General features: G+C 35.9%; 1 protein-coding gene across 4 annotated transcripts in view; it reads right to left on the reverse strand.

Annotated features, from left to right (window-relative positions):
- Positions 1-1673: 1673 nt before the first annotated feature.
- Positions 1674-24772, reverse strand: part of LOC147223616 (ELAV-like protein 2) — a 30886-nt gene continuing 7787 nt past the window's right edge. The window contains exons 2-8 of one of the 4 annotated variants that reach the window (XM_086166439.1): positions 17372-17462; positions 16163-16406; positions 11343-11446; positions 10139-10292; positions 8427-8613; positions 7745-7783; positions 1674-4269 (exon numbers count right to left, since the gene is read on the reverse strand). In XM_086166439.1, the coding sequence (XP_086022565.1) occupies positions 3939-4269; positions 7745-7783; positions 8427-8613; positions 10139-10292; positions 11343-11446; positions 16163-16406; positions 17372-17443 (1131 nt within the window). In that variant the 5' untranslated portion in view covers positions 17444-17462 and the 3' untranslated portion in view covers positions 1674-3938. Of the gene's footprint in view, positions 4270-7744; positions 7784-8387; positions 8614-10138; positions 10293-11342; positions 11447-16162; positions 16407-17371; positions 17463-24772 lie in introns of all 4 variants that reach the window. The other 3 variants (XM_086166438.1, XM_086166436.1, XM_086166440.1) reach the window with 3 other exon arrangements.

The following is a 24772-nucleotide window of genomic DNA, read 5'->3' on the forward strand; positions in this document are numbered from 1 at the left end:
AGCTTCAGTATGGATAGTTTTCCCTTACTCATGGTATGGAACAATGGCAGAAATTTATGAATAAAATGCTGCTGTATGAATGCAAAATGCTATTGGAACGGGCAAAAAGATGGCGACACCAAATACACTATTAAGAGAGTAGCATCTTGGTCCTAGACCAACAAGATTAACGTAGAGTGGCCAGCCATATCCTGGAACCGTAATCCAATATAAAACTTGCAGAGCGACAACAAAAATGCTGTTTGAGGCAAAACCAAGAAATGCAGAGGAATCGTGGAATGTAGTCCAATCGTCCTGGGCTGGAATGGCTGTTCACAGAAGCCAGAGGCTGGTTGACTCCAAGCAACACAGCTGTGAAGCTGTGCTCGGAAAACAATGGTTAGACAACTAAATATTGGTTCAGTGATTGAAAGGAAAGCTAAATTCAAGCACGTTTACAGTTTATACAGCAACGATTTGGTTTTGTAGAGGAAAAACAATGTTATTTTCAACAGTCCTTTTTCTTCACTTTCTGAAAAGAAAACTTTGATCTAATTCCTTCATGTTTCAGTTTGAAATAGAATGTGCAGTGCTCCCACTGCATTTGCTTGTATGGAAATAAAGACTTAAGGATTTTGTGCATTTCTCCTTTTTTTATATAAAAATCACACTGAAGGTGAAAGGATTCAAGCGAATGTCAAAGATCGCAGTGGGATGATTTCTTCGTGTCAGCCCAAGTAATTGTCCAGCAAGTCCAAGAAGAGTGTCAAATATTGAAGCAAAAGTAAATTATGAAAATAAAAAATGTAATTACACATAGCTTTAACAAGAGAACCTATTAAAAACCCATTAAAAAAAGGAGATGAAAAGATGAAATGCAGATTGCTCAAGTTGTGTTTTAAAAGGTACAGAGCATTGACACATCACTAAAATCTGAAGAGAGTTATCGGACGGAAAGGTCTTGATAGAATTTCCAAGCAATCAACTGAAAAGCTGATAGTCCACTGAATAACTGTCTACATTTAAACAGGTGGCAGCTGTCCTTGTCCCAGTTAAATGCATTTCTGCATTCTTAATTTTCTCGCATGGAGTTGATAAGATTAAAAAAGGTTTGAGAAACAAAATAAGTTTCATAGATCATGGTCCCGGAGAGGCCACACATAAATGCAAGATCTATTTGGGAACGAAATTTCAGACATTAAATTTCTTGCAGAGTTGTAAGAAGCACCTCTTCTATGCTATGTATCAAGTGAATCTGCTGAGAACAAAATTGTAGTTTCTGTATTTTTTTAAATCGAACATCCTGAAAATCTAATCAAAAGCTGACATAGCTTCCCACCAGTCTTTGAGAGCCCCTACAAGTCTGTTCTAACAAACAGCTTTTTAGCTTTACTTTTTTTTCTTCATTATATGGTAAGGTAGCCACCGAACAGCTTAAAACAAAACCAAAGACCCAGATAAGCAAATATACAAGATAAGTTTAAATGGTAAGTTCAGCATATCTAAACATTCTCATGGATAGGAAAAATACAACAAGAGTTATCTCTTGTATAACAAGAATGTTCAAAGGGAAAATACTTTGTTTTGACAGTTAAAAAAAAAAAATGTATAGGCAAAAGGGGAGCATTTACATGTATAACAAATTATCAGTTGGGGGAAAAAAAAAAAAGATAAGATCCATTGACAAAGCCACATTGCCCTTCAACTTATTTATTGATGTACTGAACATGGAAAAAATCCAAAGTATCCAAACACAAAGTAAAGAACACGTACATCCTCTTAAATACTCAAAAGATAATTCTATTCCAAAAATGCTGTGAACCAAGTCAACTTTACAACTTCAAATAAATAATCATTCTCACAATAAGAATTGTAATAAGAGGGAGGGGAGGGAACAAGTTTTCATGCTGGACTGTCAGCAAATTTCGTCAAGACCAAATCACCATGAAGTTATGAAAGAAAATAAAAAAAAATAATAAAAAAAAAATCTATAATGGCAGGTCAGGCATGAAAATTGTAGTCCCATACCCCCCACAGCAGCAAGTATCACAACTCATCTAGACTTAAAGTTTAACTTTTACAAGAAACACAAAGGAATAGATAAAACGAGAAAGCAGTTGCAACAATATTTATATAATGCATATAGCACACTGCTCATTTTAAGGGGAAGCATGACTACTAATTGGTTTCAATACCAAGCAGGATGCAGGTGTAATATTCAGTGCATTTAAGGCCTGGCCAGCCTCCATTTGTTTGTTCAAGATGAGTCAAACTCTTGCGACCAATTTGCTATCAATGGAACTGCTTCACTGACCTTCCCCCCACAGTGAATAAAGCAATATACACCTTTTTTACGATTTTAAAGACAGGTTATATGCATTACAGATATGAGTATGAAAAAAAAGGTAATCAAATAGTTCAAAACTGTGGTTTATATCCATTCTTTACCACATAAATATATATCTATAATGTTTATATATAAAAAACAAAACAAATGTCTATAGTTTCTTAATACCTTTGTTTTTTTTGTTTTTTTTTACGAAGCAAGACTATCTACAGACCAAACAACCAACAAATTTTAATGCACTGTAATGCTAGTCCATAGGACAACAAATCAGGTATTTAAACTGAAGGGAGACAAATTAAGACCGTTATCCTAAATCAAAGTACCTTACATACTCAAAGAATATCAAACTTTTAAATAATTTCAAAATAGGGTTGTGAAATACTCAACATAAAAAAGGTCTTATTTACATAGCTCAAAGCTCAGTTATCCACTCAATACTTCAGACTACTTTTCTTAAGCTGCTGCCTTCACTGGCTTGCCCTCAATCTTTCAAAGAACGTATGTAAAACCCTTACGTTTGATATTGACAGTCTAATGAGATATTATAGGAACACCACAAACACCATGAGCTCTGTCTGAAGGGAAATCTTTAGGTAGGAAGAACTGATTTTTATCCCCACCCCCCATTTACCTTTTGAGATAATTTTGCATGCACTTTTGCGAATAAACCACTGAACTTTTAGTTTCCAAATCAAAACGCAAGTTTCTAGTTGTAACAACCAGGATGACCGGGGGACCCACAGATGATTTTACAAATGAAACCAGGACTGCCATTGATTCTATAGTCTAAAGATAATACAAAGATCTCAAAACGTATCTTTTACATCATAAATCTCTCCAGAAATTCCCACCACTGCAAACTTTCTTGTAAAGTTCAAAAGCTCACAAGGTGTCATATGAAGATATTTCTCAAAGTATCCAAGTCAAAATATTTTGTTCCAGGTCCAGTAAAAAGTTTCTCCAAATTTTTCTTTTATAAAAATAGATGCTTTTTAAACCCACATCAAAGAGGTTCTTAGCTCTTTGGCAAGGTACTGCTTTAAGAATTTTTTTTTGTCTTTTATCCATAAGTTTACAATAAGCATTATTATGCAGTCAACCAATAACCAACTTATTACATTAAACAAAATGCTTACAAAAACAGCAAATAGTTCAAATTAAAGACTCGCTAACCACTGAAGGCAGAACACACCTAAGGCAAATCAGGACACACACAAAAAAAAAAAATTGCAATACATACTTTACAAGACTTACTGTTTCAAAGCAGGTATGCAACAAAATGACAACCTATATTAACGTTTTAGATGGTCCATCTGTAAAGACAGCAAGAGAATTTACCATTTCAGGCATTTGAACTTGCAGTCTTTTTTCCAGTTTTTAAAGTATATAGAGAAAATTCGAAGCAGAGCAATGGAAAAAACAAAAAAGTAAATCAATTAAAAAAAATAAAAACGGGGAGGAAAAAAAAAAAAATCACATTGTTGGATGCGATATTTTTCTTTGTAACACTGACTTACAAAGCTGTTTATTAATGTAGAAAGTTATGGTTGATAAGCTTCAATTTTCGGTTTCCATTTTCTGCTGAGTTTTCTATAAACAATCTCCGTGGGTCTTAGGCCTTGTGTGTTTTGTTGGTTTTGAACGAAACTTGGAGCACTCTGTCCCCAAGGCGGTATCCATTCAAGCTAGCGATGGCCACGGCTGCTTCGTCGTAATTAGTCATGGTGACAAAACCAAATCCTTTGCACTTGTTTGTGTTGAAGTCACGAATAACCTTGACATTTGTGACTGCTCCGAATGGCCCGAACATCTGCCAGAGGATGCTTTCATCTGCGTCTGGAGCTAGGTTGTAGACAAAGATGCACCAGCCAGTGCCTGCATGACCCGGGATGTTGATTCCAGCCAAACTGGTCACCCCATCAATAGCCATGGGTGAGAACCTGCTGCAAAATACAAGATGGGGCAATGTTCAAGGGGACAATTAAAACAAGCCTATTAAAGATATAAGACTAGCATGCTTCATTCTGAGTCATGTTTCCATTGCCATTAAGATTTATAAACTTTGCACCATTAAATAAAAACAATTCGGGTTAGGAACAGACTTGAGGAAATGTGGTAGATGGGGTTTTACAATTTGAGGAAACAAAATTTAAAGTGCAAATGATGGCTATGAATTACTGCAGCAGGTGACACACTAGATTAACTGCTCCAGTTAGCCTCTCAGGGAACTTCCACTGAGTGGTCCTACCATCAAGGACCTACAGAGAAAGATTTGGCAACCTGATGGGAGATGGCAAGAAAAATCACACATCTTGTTGCTTTTGATGGACATGTGAGCTTTCAGCAAAATTTACTTGAGTCATTTAAAAAAAAAAAAGTCTGGACAACCCGGTATCTGCTTAAGTCCATCAGACAATGATACAAAGTTTAATATGGGACAGAGATGTAAATAGATCAATCAGATCATAAAGTTGCAAGTATGCTATAATAACATTGACTTGCTTGCTGTTATTCACAATACGTTTTCAGACATTTAATGAAAGACCTGATATGCCAATTTTAGAAGCATCTTTAATTGATGAGTAAAGCAAAATAAAGTTTAACATTTCTACCAAATGATCATACAAATGTTCTGGGACTTAGGAGTTAAAATATAGATATAGAATGATTATCATACATATACTCTAAAGCTGGTCAATAAAGAAAATCCATGATACTTTGATAACCAAAAATTAAAATCCAAACTCAATACAGATAGACAGTATGTTGATTTATTTTATATGAGAATTATTGCAGGGCATTTCCTTAGAAAAAGATAATTTACTGAGGTGAATATAAATGCTTCATATATGGTAGGAGATAAAATTACAGTAGTTCTTATCCCTACACAATCCGTTTGAAATTTCAATGGGTAAATGAATTGTACATTTGAAATGAAAGCCTTGATTATTGTACATAACTACTACATCCATCACCGTATGCAAGAAAGGAAACCTTTATCAGATTAAAAACAAACCAATAATGTTTAAGACACATGGCTCGATCTCCAACTTGTGGGTAGAGAATGGATGTCTGGTATTAAGAGACTTCATCATTGCCAGTGAGGTCTGGGATCTGCCATATCAATGTGACTATTGGCAGGTGAGCATTTGAGATATATAGGGCATCCAATCAAAATTTTTGTTAAATTAGATGTATTGGACTTTGAAAATGGGAAAGCATAAAGATATGTATTACTTTACAGGGCCAAAATGTGGACAAATGTGTTGGCTGGATCAGAGTATTTGAACTGTAGAGCTCCTATTCTGGTCTTCAGCGGTCGTTACCAAACAAAATGACAATAAAAATGGATATGAAATGGTTTGAGGAACATGACAAGGCAGTTGTTCACCAGATCCCACCTTCAGGGCACTGATTGGTAGGCCAACTTCTTATTGAGCATAGAACTGTATATCCAGTGTATAAGGCTGAGGGACATTTCAGACAAGTTCACAGGTTTCACACCAGAGTGATTATTTTGTGTCCAAAATCTCTTCCTCAGTAGCTGTTGCTGTGTTAACAAGCCAGTTGTTCATTGTTGTGAACAAATCTCCAGGTGGAAGATGGAATGTGCTGGGCTAAGAAATCTGATCTATGGAGCCCCAATTTAGCTATTTCCAAGACTGAAGAGATCAGCTGTTAATGTTGCAGTGCCAGATATTACTGTACAACTTCAGAGTTTTGATTAAGTCTATGACTATATGTTCCATAAATGTTTGGTGGCAAAAGGGCGTGTATGTGGCTTCAGTGTAAGCACAGTGACACTGCGTTATGTTAAAGACAAAACATGGATAGCAACAGTAAGGACAAAAAAATGTTGCCTGGCACTGAACTTAACAAATCACTATTTCTAATATTGCTGCTGGGATATGCTATATCTGAAGTGGAAAATACTCAATTAGGTCTGTTACTTCATTTTCATTTATCATTGAATTTGAGTGGCCTCAAACTCAGAGTATTAATGTAACCCTAACTGGAAACATGTTGTGGAACTTTTGAGTTGGATAAACTGCAGAGTTTTGAACGGCTAAAATGTGATGTTTAAAATCATACTTTCAATTATGTTCCCAAAATAATTCTTTCTTGTCGAAACATCTATTTGAACAATGAGTCAAGAAAGTGTGCAAGTATTCTTTCCCCAATCCTTTCTGTAAAACAAATTGATTTCCAAATTCAACAAGCCATTATGAAGCAACAGTAGTGGCCATTATTCAAACGACGGCCTCAATTATCACAAATCTATCCTAAACAAAAAGTTTTTCTCTAATGGATTTCGAATTTTAAAAAATTCTAATTGGGGACCATCAAGCTAGCCTGTTTGCACAGAGATCAGTTTACGTGGGAGGGGTACCCGACCCAGTCAAAACAAACATGTTTGAATTTTTAAGCAGACTTGGATGCAAAGCAGATAGTGTATGCTGATTACCATCCCAACTGCAAACGTGTTAACAAATGGAGGAAAAAAAAAAAAAAAGTAGGTAGGATGTAGTGTCACAAGATGAAAACAGAAATAAAATAGAAAACAAGCGGGAATATCAAAACAATGGTGAACATGGGCACAGGGGGAAGGTCTGTGAAGCAAAAATTGGTCTGCACTCATTTGATTTGCATAAACAGCTAGTTGTTTGTCAGCCATATTTGTTTACCCTCTTAACTGTCACTCTTGTACCACAAGGCTTTTAATATAAGTTGTGTAGGGTGTCCACTGCTTTACCTCAGGTGATGCAATTGGCTCACAGACCTTTGATTTTTCTGTATAAATTGAACCCTTGTGCTATTTTAAGGTATTTACATTTCAAAAGGTAATTTGAGATGATTTTTGGTAAGCTGTTACTCAGACATAATGTACGGTAAATAGAAAACAGCACGGAGATTATGGTTTACAAGAACAGAGATGGTCATATATACCAGGTAAAACAAATCAAGGATTCCAAGAGACAAAACTGGACTTATCTGAATGTCACAGGTAAAAAAAAGCCACAACATAGTCTAGACATGGATTAATTTACATTTTTGATGTGTACTGTAACATGCACATGTCAATGTTTTATATTTTAAATTGTCAAGTTCCCATTGCAATTTTTGTACAATTTCAGACACACTAGTAACAAGGCTTTTCATTATTTTACCTTTGTTCAGAAAAACAGTTGCAACAGAAGTGTCATCTTAGGGTAAGGCAAAATTTTCAAATCATAAAAATGTTATTACTTAGCAAATCCTTAAAATTGATTTTTATCAATATTTGCATAAAATCACGGCATAACCGTGATGGCGTTATTTTTCCCCCATTTAATTCCTAAAAATCATATATTCCCCCTTTTTCCAGGATTTTGTGATTTGCATTTAAAACACACCAGGAATTCAAGAAAATCAATTTACCTTTTCACACCATATGCCATGTTCAGCAAATTGTCCAACCTAAAAAATAAAGCACAAATACACAATTTCAGAAAAAGAATGAGTCTTTAACATTGTGAAAAGATGACAAAAAAATGAATAATGGAATCAATCGCACTCACTTTTTAGAAATTTTATGGAATGGTTGACCACACTTAATGCTTTCACAAAAATGAAAGCTGCGGCCAAGCTCAATGACTCTCTATGACATTATAAAATGGTATTCAAAGCATTTTTTTTTAAATCACCAAAAGATTGTATGATTGATAAATCCCAATTAAAGAAATGTTTTTGCATGCAAAAAAATAAAAGTAAATAAATAATTTTGATTGAATCCATCCAATCTAAATTTTCCCTCAGTATTACTCCTTTCTGAATTTGTCAAAATCTGATAAAATCTCACTGATAGTCTGACATTTGCAACAGGAGGAACACAGCAAAGTTGAAGATATGAAAATGGGGGTGAATCAATCAGTCCAGAAGACTGATGAGCTCTAAAACAGAATAGTTTCATAAATTGTGCTGTTGGCAATTTAAATGGTAACGCAAAAGCCTCAAAAGGTCAGCAGATTAACCATAAGAAGCAGTATTTTTTCTTTACTTTTTTTTGGTGTGCCCCTTTTACCTGAAGCGTTGTGCCTGCTGTGCGAGGGGTCCTGGGTACCTTCGATTAGGTGACTGATACAGCTGGGATAGCAGGGCCTGGCTGGTCTTCTGGCTTGGGTTGTTTGCAAACTTTACTGTAATGGGTTCTGTGGCACCAGGCGGTTTCTGACAGTTCAGACCCTTGATGGCTTCCTCAGCTTCAACTCGTCGGTCAAAACGAATGAAACCAACACCCCTGGAAACGCCTGACAAAAGCACATGCATAAAACTATCAGCTGTAACTTTTTGCTCATCTGTTTGGATAAAGGGAAAAATGGTAATATTTCCAATTCTGAGTGACATTTGATAGTGACAAATTTTCAATGATTGGTTACCTTTACTTGCAAATCTGCAATATCCTCATTGGAACATGTACATGCCCCATTTGACAAATATAATGATATACTGTAGAATAATAGCAGTTTAATCAGACCCCTGCACAATTCTCATGTCTGAGGGAAAGAATCAGAGCTTATATATAATAGTGTGTCTAGTGCTGTGCTGAGATGAGTTATCTGTAAAAGGTTCAAATTAGGTTTTTAATCATTTAAAGACATCTCTGATGCTGTGCATTAAGTAACATGATTCACTTAGGCAGTAAAGATTTACACATCTAATACATTTAACAAATATAATAAAGAACCACTGCAAAAACTGCAGTTGGTCTGGAAAAAAACCTGACCAACCCCGAAATACTGCCACAAAAAAGTCAATGATACAAAACAGGGTTGTTTTGACTGCACAGCAACAAGGACATGGAATCATGGGTGATTAGAAATCAGCATGAAAAACATCCAGAGGCATCCCAAGAGGGTAGTATTAGGTATTTAAAGATCAATTTGAGAATGTTACCAAATACAACATGCATGTAGAATTGCATATCTTTGTCTAACTTCCTGTCTGCTACTTGCCACATTTTTTGCCTTGTTGCATATGGAAGTTATTTGAAATGTTTGAATTTACACCACTTAATTTATATTGCCTATCAGGTAGTTCTTCTGTTCTTTGAGCCATTTAGGCTCTTAAGGCATCCCCACAAAGAGCATTCTGAATAGAAGGAACCTGGACTTACTATCTTATCATGATGGTCTCATGTCAATTTGTGCGATATTACAGTGATTGAATTTGCACTTTAACAGTAAAATGACAAATGATTGCAGTTATACTTAAGTAAAATTGAAAGTGAATTTGTCAGGAACAAGTGGTAGTGTGCATCACAGACAGCCATTCCCGTAATGTGTGCCTGAAGGAATATTATGTTTCAGTAGCACATAGAGATAGAGCCATTGGGAAATGTCTTTATGAAAGATTCTGTTTATTAGTGTTTCATAAGGGCTCTGCTTACACATGGCAGCTGAGAAATTACTGCTCTAAATGTATTTCATTTCTTGCCATGAAACAGGCATTGCTTGTTCACCCAGGAGATTGAAAAGTAAAAGTGAGAGAAAAGAGACGTAAATGCAGGCAGAAGATTGGAGGAGAAAGGAAATTGTGACGTCCTGCTACTTTAAACCCATTTATATTCCAACCATATATGCATGTTTATGAACACCTTTGATGGAAAATTTCATTTTTGGCATTTCATACCTCTATTGTTGATTGTACAGGATTGTGGTCATTCTGTTTGTAAGTAAAAAAGATCAGACACAAAATGCACAGAAGAAAAAAAAAAAAAATGGGGAGGGGGACGACGACACAAGACTGTCAAAACAGCAGCCATGTTCTACTCACCGGTCACCTGGTCTACCAGAATGCGCGAGGTAATGATACGTCCATACTGAGAGAAGAGCTGTTCCAGTTCTTTCTGAGTCATGGTTTTTGGCAAGCCACTGACATACAAATTTGCATCTCTGATAGAGGCGGAGCTTGGACGCGCATAGGAAACCTGTATGAAAAAAAAAAAAAAAAAAAAAAATTCATGACCTCTGTCAAAGCAGTATTTTTATCACTTATAAATGTCATACGTGTTCTGTTTCTTAGTAACTTGAGGTTTTCTTTGAATATACATGTAATTTGAACACTACATATGCAGTTAACTTCATAAAATATTGAAAAAGGTCAATATTAGAAAACAATTCAATGGCAGCCCTGTTCTGAATTTATGTGCCTTAAAATACAGCTGCAATAATTGAAAAATGACTAAGATAAAAGACGTTGGTAATATTTTAAAGAGGTGAAAAATCTGAAAGTCATTACATCAATGGATTTCAAACACCACTAAGACAAACTCAGTTTTAATGACATTGGATAAACTACCATAAAATTGCTGATTTTGCTTTGTGGCAATAAAGACATGGTGCCTTCGAAAGTCATTGTCCATTCATATCCTAGTCAGACATGTTTGACAGGACAAAAAATGGGATGCAAGTTTTATAAATCTGAATCAGTTCACCGTACACATAGCGAATGTGACAATATAGTTTTAAAAAAAAGTTGCGGATAGGCTGCAAATTTGGATTTATTTCTTAACCTTTCTCACCAAAAATCTGTTTACCTGAATAAAAAATAATTTACCAAGGACCTTGTGGGGCTATCATTAGTGGGGAAAAAAAGGATAGTCTGACACAAAAAATTCACAAATCCTGAGACAATTTGATGTGTACTTTTTTGAGCACATTGAGTGGTACATAGTGTGATGAATGCTAATGACAGCCACCTTCCAGCTAAGGTATACAGCACTGCAACACCAAATGCAACCATAGAAACAGTTCTGCTCTACTTGAAGCCTAGACAGAGCTGTGTGCCTGGATTAACAATAGGCTCTTTTTACCTCCTCCTGTCTCATTATGCTTCAATCCAGAATTCTTTATGAACAGTATTTTCAGATTTTTTTTACAACCATCATAAATAAGTTTCAACATAGCCAGTTGACTATATGTTGAAAGAAAATTTGAAACAGTCTGTGCATGTTAAATAATGCATAATTAATTTTTACCTTGATGGTTTTTGTCTGAAGTCTCAAGCCATTTAAGGTATTGATGGCTTTTTCTGCGTCCTTCGGGTCCACATAATTCACAAACCCATACCCGAGGCTTTGGCCTGTAATCACAAAAAACATTCATCTGCTGTTCAACGCAAGGACCAAACATGTTTAACTTGTAATAGCAATACTCCTGTAGATACACCACTTTGAAAAAATTACATTGAAAACAGTAGTTTTACTCAAAACTTGTTATTGTGAAACGCTTAACGGGAATTAACAACTACACTTGAAATAATTATGCCATTCATTGTTGTCTAATTTACAAAAAAAGAATAACTATAACGGGGAAAATCTGACAAAGATGACCCTGGAAATTTACATTATTTTGCTGGAGTGCCATCAGATTCACAAAATTCACAATTGGGGAAAATGGAAGACTAATCTTGGAAAAGACTCATTACAATATTTGAAAATGATTGAAGGAAATCTGATTTACACTTGAATTTCCAAGTTTCAAAAACCGACCTGATCTAAAAATAAAATGTTATTTTAAAAAAAGTACTATAAACTATCATTTTGTTCCATCCCGCATGGTATGCAAGGACAACAATAACAGAACCCAAAGAACACTGGTCATACATGGCATATGACAGACTAATTGAAAAACTATGATTAACATGTCCCAATTAAAACAAAAAATTAGACAATTACTCTGTTTCTGACCAAGTCCTCTTTGACACAGAACTTGAGAGTTCAATGTATTCCCCTCCTCTACAGTTTCTCTCTAAAATGTACAATAGATTGACACCCACTCTTTACGGGCAGAAAGGCAATTCAATTTCCTCCACCCACACTGCTGGGTCTCATGCAATTCCACTGACCATTAAGTTCACCAGCTCAAGCAGCTTGAGCATATTAATGCACAAGTAATCGACTTCTCATCTAAAACTTTAGTCAAGATCAGATAAAGTTAATACTATATTTCATTACCCTGATACACCGAATAAACAGATAGTTCAGAGACTTGACAATATACACTGCAGTTTTGTGTAATCCACAATTCATTATCCATGTAAATTTTATCACAGAACGACAAGTGGTAAAGGACGTGTGGATTACAATATGCAAACTGACCGCGAAGGTTAACTTCATATTCTTGTGTATGTAGCTAAATATAGAGTAAGTTAACTTGATATATTGACAGACTAGCATTTCCGAGTCAAATTAATACAATTACATTTTCCATTTACTACAGATAGCTGGGCATAATGGGAAAATGTTTATAAGCGTGTTCATTTATTTACCATCATATCGGCTTAAATAGGGAAAAGTAAATAGATACTTGAATTAAAATCCTGGTTCAAAGGTCATATTAGACTACTAACCCTAACACGCTAATATGTACTTGTGTAGTAAGTAGGCCCCTGTACTTGTAAAGATCCATATAACATTATACAAGGGAAACAGAAGTTTGCAGCACTGCAATCAAACTGGTGTAACTGTATGTGAATCCTGTATATGCATCCATAGTGTCTTCATTTTGCTCTTGTGGACTGTTCTGCTACGATCAAGCAAAGTTCAAACTTAATCACAACTTGCAACTCTGGGACTGTTACGGTACAGCCTTAGAGAAAGGCCTTCACAGAATATTATATCAAATATTTAAACTGACATTCCTAGCAGTGCTAATCAATTGCCCTGTATTTTCTTCTGCAGTAAATGTCAAGTAGGTCAAAAGGGAAAAATAAAATAAAAAAATAAAAATAAATAAAAGGGAAAAATAACTGGACCATTAGACTTCCTGACTGAATATATATATATATATATATATATATATATATATATATATATATATACACATCACCTAATTATCACCTAAATATATATTACATCACCTAATTATTATATAAATTATATATTCAAAGAAATTATGAAGTAATTTACGGACATAAAACAGAAAATCTAACTGTGTAAAATGATGCATTATACTTTAATTGGTAGAGCTGACTGAAATGGTTAGCTTGACTCCAAATTGACACAGGCAAACAACCCAGAGAGAGAGCAGTCGTGTAGAGTACTTTAAATTTACAGAAAAAGCCAAACATTCATCAGGAAAAAGTGAACAACTATTAGCACTGTATAGCAGTCACAGCCAAAGAAATTATATTTTTCATTCACAACAAATGCAAAGAACAAAAAACATTGTACCAATATTTTGGACCAGAAGTTTAAGTGTAGATTTTTTTTTAAACAGTCAAACATTTTGCTTCTTTGATATGCTTCAATATTCTTCTTTGAAAGCTTCATTGCCTAAACTATGACCATTTTTACAAATAGGTACAAATGTACCTATTAGTAACAATTGGTTATCAATGTCTCCAGTCATGGAATAGTTGAGGCAGCATGGTGGGATTCATTTAAGAACAGAATTGTGCCAACCTTATAGTGGCCAAGTCCCTAGTCCTACCAATACAGAGGGTGGGGAGGATAACACAGACTAAGCTGCCGCAGGAGCCACAGCTTTTAAAGCAAAGAGGAAATACACATCCCTGTGGTGATTACTTAACATCTGATGTAGCACCAGTACACAGATGTAGGCTGGCTTAAATCCATTGCCACAGGGCCAGGGGAGAGACAAAAGCATCAAAGTCTGGAGGGAATATGGTTTTATGTAGTGCTGGAATTGAAATCAGAGCATCATTCTTGAGAAATTACTTGGAGGCTTAGAATAATATTAAAGCCCTAATTTCTCCCCCAACTGAGTCTGAAGTCAGTTTTTTTAACCCGATTTTATCAGTGGAAAAATACATAAGACTGATTTAACTACATAATTTATAATACTACACTGATCCTGCAAGTCGTGAATACATTGCTCCTTTATACTGCAACAAGTATGGCTTTCCTGATCAGCAGAACTCATAACCTCTGATCCATCAGTGGGACTTGGGGGTGTGGACTTTTCAGAGGTGAACATGTATGCATCACAAAAAGGTACATGTTCAAAATTCCCAAGCCACTCAATTATAAAGGTCTCTCTTTTATGCATAGAACCTACAATAATACACCATTAATGGTGCATTACACCTCAAAATACATTTGTCACCATTCACTTCCTGTCAAACTCATCCATTCCAACGGGACACATATCTACTTCTAAACAAATAAAACAAATTATTCCACTTTATACAACCACTGCTTCTCAGAGTTCTGGAATTATTTGGGAAGAACACTAACTGCTGCTGAAACAGTTACTCTTTTCACATACCTCTGAACAAATAACTATAACTCAAGTTTTTTTTCCCTGTGCACTCCCAAAGCATTGGTTATGAGGACAGCAGTCAATGAAAGCATAGCAAAATGGGAACACTGTCATAATGTACAAATTCAGTAGCCAAGACCTGACTTCCAGAATAAAAATATATTTATTCACAATGACATCAAATGAACATTCCTAATAACTTGATGTCAAAAATGTGGGATATAGTTAGTTAGTCTTTAAGATTAAGAATGGCAGACAGCCAAACACTAAGGGAAACATGAAAAGCTGAAAGAGACCTCAATGATATTCTAGCTATTGTCTCTGTGCACTTAAGTTTTTACTCCTTTGGTTTGAAATGCTTAGCCTATCAACTATGTTTATGTTACGTCACCTGAGCAGACTGCACTTGCTGATTTTGTGCAAGGATCATTTGCCAGACAAGGTTAGCGCATTTCAACCATCAAGTGCTTGGCTTTGCATGCTTGACTACTGAATTAATTGAATGAAGATATCTTTGTGATCTCTCAATACCTCTTAAGTTCATATAGGTTACCAAAACACGTGGGTGGAAACATTTTACACAAGGAGTATTTTATTTTAATTGCAAAAAATACATAACTGATGAAAACCATACTTCGCCAGGTTAGTATGTGCATTTAAAGGATCTTTATGGATGCAGTGGATAGGAAAAAAAACTGAAATTAGGTAAGGCATACGTAGGAATTTATTTTGAAGACTGCACCATTTTGGTATTAAATTTAAAGAGGGCAATTGAAAAAAGTTCAAGAAGAGAACCACAAAATAACTCCCCCACCCACAATGGCCACAATGAGTATCTCTGTTTTCACATTATTCAATTACTACAATGGAAAAAAAAAAACATTTCAGTGGAAAATGTTTAATTGAATTACAGGTTTTGTAAGAGTGGTAGAAACTTTACAATATTTACCTTACCCATATCACAACAAATCTTAACATTTATCACTCATCTTTATCATAAAATAGGTCTATAGAGTAATTTATCAGCACCATGTATTTCATTAAAAAGATTCGAGTGTGAGAATAGAACACACCTTTAATCGCTTCCTTCCCTAACAAGAATGTAACTATAAAATTTAAAGAAATAAAGAAGGACTTCCAGATATTACAAAGAAGATTGATTAAGTTTGATTAATGTTTTGATTCAGAAATCTTTTTCCTCAAAGTAAATTAAGTACATATATTTTTTTTATCTTATTTTATTCTTTATATTTTAATCTATAAAAGTTGTATAGACAGATGTTCATTTGTGCTGCTTAATGTTATCAATAATATCAGGTGTTTCCACTTTGTTTTCTGTCATGATATGGGAGATTTGGCTCATTTTTCAAAATGCAGGTCCTTATAGCTATTAAAAAAAAAAAATCCTAGATGACAAATATACATGGCAAAAAAGAAATACTGTATTAGACAAACAAAAAAAGCACTCGCTGGTAAAACTGGCAAAGTCCCTTGGACAAAAGGATTATATGTTACGTTAAAATAATTAAATGATAAAACAGTCCACAGGATATTGATAAAATAAATCATTTACCTGTTATTTTGTCCCGAACTAGTTTACAGGACTCAATTTCTCCGATGCTTCCAAACAAACTCTTGAGCTCCTCTTGGGTCATGTTCTGAGGCAGATAGTTGACTATCAAGTTAGTTTTACTGTCCTCTATGCTCCCAGACTCTACAGGTGAGGAGCAGTTGTTTGAGATTGTTGAGGGACCGTTGCTTGTGTTGTTGCAAGTTGGACCGTTGGACAGCTGTGTTTCCATGGCAGCAATTACCTGCTAAATCAAAAAAATGAATAAATAAAATTAAAAAAAAAAAAAGACCAAAAGTCAGAACCATTGCTAAAGAAGTATTGTAAGACAGTTAAAAAAGGACGCTCTTCATACAATATTCTTTGAATTATTAGTGATCTGTAGTCTAACAAAAAAAAAAAAAAAACAGAAGCACTCATTGCAAAAGCATTGACAGTCAGGGATTGGAAGTCAGGGAAGGGTTGATTTTTTTTCCCTCTAATGTGTATCATCAAAAGATAGTCAGTGAAAAATAGAAGTGATTTATCAAAAGCTACACTGTTGTTCAGAAGGTGGTTATAGAGTAAATGCAAAATTAGTACCTTTCAAAAGCTGTAAGGCTAAATCTTTTATATTATACAATCCACAAATCTTACTGTATGACAACATGGAAAGAAAAGTGGAATAAAAATGTCCATTAAACAGAGATTTGGATTCAAGGTAACCATTTTTATGGATTTGAGTTCAATGATTGAAAAACGAAAAAGCAAAAAGCATTGTTTATGAGCTAAATGTGGTAACCGAAGTGACATTTTCATTAAACATAAAAAAGAAAAGCCTATAGCAGCCCATGTTGCAGGAGTATACAATAAACAGACAAGAAACAGACAACCAGCTACAAATTAATGCATGAAGAGTCATCCTTTGTTAACAGATTCACCATGTATAGAAAACAGATAAGTGTAGTCACACCACTATGGTCATTATTCTTGAGCAAACACATTTTGACCCCAAAAACTAGACAAGTTTAGACCATACCAATACAATCAAAACATTTGCCAACTTGGGATAATTTAATTCACAACACCCTGAAGTGCCACAATACCAAATTGGACAGGGGATAATTTGTTTATCATCAAAGTATGATTTAGCACTATCATTGGTATGGCCTGAGCGGTGAGATAAAAGCAGGCCCTCTGGCTCAAGGATTTCAAAAAAGTAACGCCACAGACCCCAGTCCAAGGCTCAGGTGCCCAGGAACCACTTCTAAGCAGAGAAGCCACATCGCACAGTCTGACTGCCATGTTACTTTGGAGTTGCCGTCTGAAAATGTGGACAAAAACAAAAAAAACAAAAAAACAAAAAAATAGAAAAAAAAGTACTTCATGTTAGATCAACAAGAACACAAGAAACGTCGGCGGCAATCACATGTAATTGTTGGGGACAAGAGAAAGAATATCTTTTGTGGTTGCCCATGTAGTTTGCCTTGTGAGGTTTCATTGAGTCATGATCAGTAAGAACAAACAGCAGCAACAATAAAATTAACAGTTTTGTCAAGAAAGTTTCAGAGAGACCAGGAGCACAACAGTTATTAAAAACAGGTATATAATGCTGCAGAGTGGTGTGAATCGTAACAGGACAGTACAAAAAAATACTCTGCTCAGGGACAGCTGAACATTCTATATTTTTGGTCTCACAGAGCAAACAATTTCTAGGTATTTGCATGTACTATAAACCACTGCTGCATGATTATGAATCAAAATAAGGTTTATACTTGTAACGATACAGCAATCACCAATCAAGATACAACGGAACCTGATATAGGCTGGAATATAAGTCAGAAATGAGTGATTTCGTTGGAGGTTGAAAATGGCATGCTGATACACATAGGCCAAGCGGTCAGATACAACAGTAGTGGCACAGTAGCTCAGAATTTGTGAAAATTATAATGAAAATCTGATCAAAATATCAGAATACACTGTTGTAAAAGAAGCATTGTAACCGTAACCCAGTGAGGCTGCCCATGCTGACCTATCCATACCCAACAGCACATGACCATCAATTCTGAATCCTGCAGCAACTAAAGAAAGTAGCCTGGTCTTTTGAATCATGCATTTTCAGGCTTATCATATGGATGTATGGTGGGTGTCATTTAAATGATAACCTTATCAAGCGCTTCACAAACCTTGCAGTTTCAAAGTGCCTCACACTAGATTGCATTCATCCATTCACACACAAATACACAGCAACAGACCTGCCAAGGCACTAACTAGGCCATCTTGAACTACTTGGGGTTCGGTGTCTTTCCTAAGGATACTTTGGCATGCAGTCAGGAAGCGTTGGAGAATTGAATAGTCATCCTTCTGATTGGAGGATGTCCACACTACCAACTGAGCTGCTCCCTTTGTTTTGAATATGGGTAACAAAGTTCTGAGGAAAAAGGAAACTGGTGGATGACAAAGCTTCACCGTTTGTAGAAATGAGATAGGTCCATCAATTCCTCTTTGTTGGAATAAACATTCAGCAGCACATCTGGTCGGGGTTCTAGCAAGAAGCCCTACATGGCGTTCCACTTCTTTCAGCACTGTCCATTTTACCTTGTATTCCCAGCCAATTTTCTTACATGTGTTCTGCAACAGGTGTTGGTCCCTGTGCCCCAGTGGTGTAACATCACAAGTGTCCTAATTTCACAGAAACTCAAATCCCACCATTTTTTATACTAATCAGTTTGAGATTTAACTCAAACCTTTCAATTTTCAGTGTTAGTGCTGTTGGTTCTTGCTTCCAGGAGCGTGACCAAAAAATCCACATAATGAACACAGGACATGCATGAGATGGTCCATCCACATCTGTGTCCTGCATATAACATTTAGTCTTAAGGACACCCAAAATGGAATGAGTATTCACTCACAGCAGTAGTGTTTTTCCAGACGAATAATGGTCCCAGTCACACTGCAAAAATTGTAAAACTTGGCAAATGATGCAGAGCCAAAGCCTCACCTTGCAAGATACAGGACTTATAATTTTCTATTAACTTTAAAGCCAGATACAACAAACATTCTGAGGTCCATGTCCTACTTGAGCAAGTTGTTTAATGTAAAAGGGACATGTCCTTATAAAGTAAGGGATTATTGTCTGTGGATATTCTCAGTTATCCAGGTTATGGTGAATTCTTGTCGAATCTTGTCTTGGCAACTGGACTTGAATATCTTAACTTAAAGACGTTTTACCCCTAATCTGAGAGGCTTCTTCAGTTTAATAAGGGATTATCAATATACCATGGCTACTTGACAGTAGCATGCAGATTTTCCCCTAAACAAACCTTTGAATTTTTCAAGACCTTTTCTTCACTGCACAACATAATTCAGCAAACTGATGTCTCAATACCATTATTTTACATCTCACTTAACATGCTGGGTCAAATATTTTAAGTTCGAAACAAAAAATAGTGGGCTCTTCTTTAATAGTATGATAGTGGACTTTTTTTTCTACCTGATTTGCTTTCACTCCTACAATGAAAACCATCTGAAATAGTATTTGCATTCATACAGCATACTCCGTGTTGAGATTATTTAAATAGAAGGAAATCTGCTTGGCACAGAGTTAAATCATAAACCATTGCCAGAACTAAGTACGATCTTAGTGCATCATTGGAAAGCTGAAAATTATTTATCTGATACATTAAGTGAGCGAAGCTGGGATCCCACTGGACTGGAGCCTGGCAAGTCCACTCCATCTGTAAAATCGTGCCAGGTTTTGCCCAGTCTATGCATTTTCAAAAAAGGTATGATATTTTATTAACCTCAGTGAAATGCCCTCTATATTATAATGACCCGTGTTACAGTCAGGCAAATACACACATTGGGTAATATTACACAAAAGAACCACCCTTATTCAGTGACTATGATAATTAAAATCAAGTTCTACTTGTGACTTGTGAGACGTATGAGGACATTTTAATGCTGCTTGAAAAAGGGAAATTGTCCTGGCTATGTTTATAAAGATATCATCCAATTTTTTTCATTCATTAAATTATATCACAGCTAGGCAAAAAAAAAAAAAACAAACAAAAAAAAACATAGCACACTTTACCAAAAGATGCTTGTGCTTGAGCCTCCACAAGATGCAAGTCAGTAACATTTTCTATACAATTAAAATACGGAAATGTATTTGTGGAAACTGTATAAATGTTAAATTTATAATCTATTTAGAGATAAATTGGACCAGATGGTATTGACTTAGAAGACAAAAACCTGTCAGCTTAGTCCATGTAGTTTACCAAAACAAAAAAAAACAGAACAAAAAAAAACAGGCTTTAAAGTTTTTCTATTGGGTAAACCAGGAAAGGCATTTTCTCTAAACAACAATTATATATCAAAAAACAGTAATGATGTAATGTCTCAGAGTACCCACTCACACTTCTACACATACGTTTTTCTTAAATGTTACCAAAAACAACAATAATTGCATTCAACTTGCTACAGATACATGGATCATACCATTAAACATTGATTCATGAGTATCAAGACTGAAATGCATCAACTGCTGAGATCACTATTCTAGAAGACTGAAATGACCGTGCAGAACTGCACTGTCAATGTTGCAGTACAACAGTAAATGGGTAGTGAAGTCATTTTAAATGAAATCAAGGTCAAACTGCACCAACTACACAACCAGCAAAACCTTAAGCTATGCAACAAAAAGCTTTACCAACCACTGATACAATTAACCGCAATTAAATGGCATATAAAATATATATATAAAAACAAACTCCTAAAATTTAAAAATTAGTTAATTACCTAAGCCCAAAATATTGACTTATATGATGGTGTTGGGCAGGGCTGAGTTGATAGAGTGGGCATCCTTCCAATTGGAAGGGTGGCAGTTTGATTCTAGGCTCCTCCTGTCTGAATGTCAAAGTGTCTTGGCAAGACACTGAATCTTCTCCATGGCCTAGTTACTAACTTGCATGACAGTTCTGCTTCCATTTGTGTGTGAATGGGTTGATACTTTCTAGTGTAAAGCTCTTTGAAACTTCAAGGTGTGAAAACATAAGTTGAGACCATTTACAATGCCATGCCTAAACTGGAACGTCCAGGCTTGCTCCTAATGGCACTAGTTTTGAAAACCCCATAGATAGCTTATGCTTTTAAAAGAATCCAAACTATTTCCACAATTAAGCCCACTAGCCCACAATTTAGGCTAGTCTACACCCAGCAACTACATTGCTTCCCTTACAAGGCATTTTCTTATGTAATGCAGATTCTGCACTAATCTTTGGGAGATTTTTTTCGTCCATGTATACAGTGGTAAAACAGAACACTGCAAACAAAGTCCTACACATCTATTTGTGAGCATTGAGCAAAGGCGATTTGATAGCAGGGGACAAAGTATCCTCAAATTGAAACTGGGATGATTATAGAAGTAAAATTCCAAAGAAAATTAGAGAAAAATTTGCTAAGGCGTCTGTGTTAAATGACAACATTGCCTAGTTTTTGCCATGACCAGTTATGCAAAGTACCAGGAGCTGTTTCTATTTTTATTGATAGCTGCTATCTTGTTGGAAGAGCAAATATGAGCTGTGAAACTGTATAAAATAAATAAATAGAGTGCGCGCCTGCGCGCACACACACACACTTTTTAATTTGAAATGATCTCAATATCTGTACCAGCAATTATAATGCCAACTACAAGACCATACAAATCAGGGTCAGTTGTTTACTCTTGGTTCAGCCAACTTTAATTTTAATTAAACACTGTAACAATCAAATCAACCACTTCTATGTTATTGCTAGAAACAAGAGTCTAGAAGGCAAAACCAACTACACCACAATAGACTTGTTTAAGAGGGCTGAGAAGACTGAATTCCTTTGACATATTAATGCATTTACAAACAGGAATGTTGACTGGAATCACTTCAATTTCTTAATTTTTCAAAACCCAGCCTAAATATAACCCTATCACACCATGTGTCTATTAAATATCTCAAAAGATTTGACTGAATGAGAATGTGAAGAGATAAATACATCCATCAATCCACCCATCCATCATCCTGCACCAAGGGTCGCAGGGAATGCTGGAGCCCATCCCAGGTGTCATCAGGCAGGAGGTGGGGTAGACTCTGGACTGGTTGCCAGTCAATCGCAAGGCCACATATACACACACACCCATTCAATCATTCGGGGCCATTTTTTTCCCAATAAACCTGCTGCATGATTTGGGACTTTGGGAGGAAACCCGCGCAGACATGGTAGAACATGCAAACTCTACATGAAAAGGAATCGAACCAGAGTCCTTCGTGCTGTGAGGACAAAGCACTAACCACTGCTCCAACCCCTTTCACAGATGTGCTGATATAAATTCTGGGAGTGAATTCAAAATGTGATTGTATAATTACAATTCTTCAATGTGAAAATTGATGCTTGAAATGGGAAAAATGCCTTCACAACTGTTGGACTTGCAAGTTAATGCAATGACTGTGCTGTAGTCATCACTCTTGCTAATTCATAATAAAATTTAGATCAAACTTAACCATGTAAGGGTGTGATCTAAAACTCATGAGTAACAGCCTGCCCTCCTATATGGCTAAGACTGTCAGATATCAGCATACTGGCCAAAAGGTTAATACAGTTATAAAACAGAAAATACATACTTCCCATTGCAAATTTTTAGCATTAAACTAAACCACCAATGCATGTATTATATCTGGCATTTAGATCGATTATTTTCCCAACTTTGAGCATTACATGCCACTGCAATCCAGTGACCTTCCCTCTAACTCACCTATTATTGCTCGCTGTGATGTTGGAGTTGGGACAATCGCCCATATGTTTGTGTGAATGACCAAAGGTATTGTTGGCATAATTTGCTGAAATTATATATCAGAGAAAAAAGTGCAAATGAAAAAATGAAAGCCTGAGTACTTTGGATAATCTGTTTAAAAAATCTATTAAACTCTTATCCTTGGTATAAAACTAATAATTTGTGCACTGCACAAATTGTGATTGATGGTGTCTCCCCCCAAAATAGTACATATGAATAATTTTTAGTAATTCAGGATTCAGTTCAGAATTGATATAATAACAATAAACAAAAATTCAAAAAGTTGAAAATTTGAGACTGGTGGCATAAAGCTAAAATGCAAAACAAGTCGAGGATGTAACTTCTAATATGGCAGTCCAGGATTTAAGTTAGATCTTCAGTATTTCAATGACTGGGATAAACCTACAATATGTGGTTAATGTATTTCAGGGTGTGGTAAAGGATAAGAAAACACGTCAAATTCCATTCAACAGCAATAGGAAATTAACCCTATCAAGCTAACTGGCATCTACTTTAACAATTCAATTTTGGAACAATGCCATTTTTTTGCCTGAGATTAAAAGAGAGAAACTGTTGAAATCACACACACACACACACACACACACACACACACACACACACACACACACACACACACACACACACACACACACACACACACACACACACACACACACACACACACACACACACACACACACACACACACACACACACACACACACACACACTTTTTTTTCGTGTGTGTGTAACAAATTCAATTTTGGGTAAGACACAAAATTAATTTGGTACGTCACTTTAGACAATTCCCAAACATTGATATCATCCAACTCATTGACAGCTGTATTTTTTATTTTTAGCTACCTGTTTTGAATTTTTTTTCAGTTAGGTTCCAGAATTATAATATGCTTTACACAGATGTGCTTGAGAGAAATCAAGCCCCATCAGTTGCATCTATACTCTGCACGTAATTGTGATCGATACAAAAGAGCTTTCAATGACAGACATTAAGACGTGTCCTATACCAAACTAAAGCCATACTGATCGCTGCAAGTCAACCAAAGATACACTCAAGCAGTCCTGTCATAAAAGGATGATGGCTCAAACACGACACTCCTGCTGCTCTTTCCATCTGTTACTTGTTTCAGAGTAGAGCCAGTTTGTTAGTGAACTACTTCTGCTTGACAACTTTTTTCAGCTTAACAGAAAGGGCACAAGGAAAAACATTACAAGAACCTAAGTGATATTTTGCCAGAAGAATTCTGGCTGAAATTCACATTTCTAAGCATTTCTTGGTTCTACAATCAGACTCCCATGTGTGTTCTGTAGCAGAGAAGAGCCACAAGAGAACATATTGTTGAGGATAATGACTTGCTTCAATCTCCATTTCATGTGTTTCACCTTTTATTCAAAGAACAAAGCACAAACATTGGCGACCATCCCATTTGAGATATTGCCACAAGGCAGATATATTTCATTAGATAAACACTGGGAAGAGGAAGTCTGGCAAGATGCCCCCCCCCCAAAAAAAAAAGTGCGCAGTGAGCCAGAAGCCTCCTCCTAATGCAGCATTTGAGTGTAGAGCATCTTGTTCCCCTTCAGCCTTGCCTCAGTTCTCATAAGTAACCAGCCACAGAGAGACCATTTTCTCTTCTTTCCCTGTCTTCACTGAGATAAACCCCTCCATCTCCACAAGTTAATGACACAGAGTATGCTACACTTTGGGACTTTAAGGACTTCATGTACAGCATGTTGTCATTTGTCCACTACAATCCAACAGTTTTCATGCAAGGAGGAAGAGATCTCACTTG

This window comes from Fistularia commersonii, chromosome 19 (genome assembly GCF_037954325.1).
Source record: "Fistularia commersonii isolate RoL2024-O1a breed Wild chromosome 19, RoL_Fcom_v1.0, whole genome shotgun sequence".
NCBI classification, from domain to species: domain Eukaryota; kingdom Metazoa; phylum Chordata; class Actinopteri; order Syngnathiformes; family Fistulariidae; genus Fistularia; species Fistularia commersonii.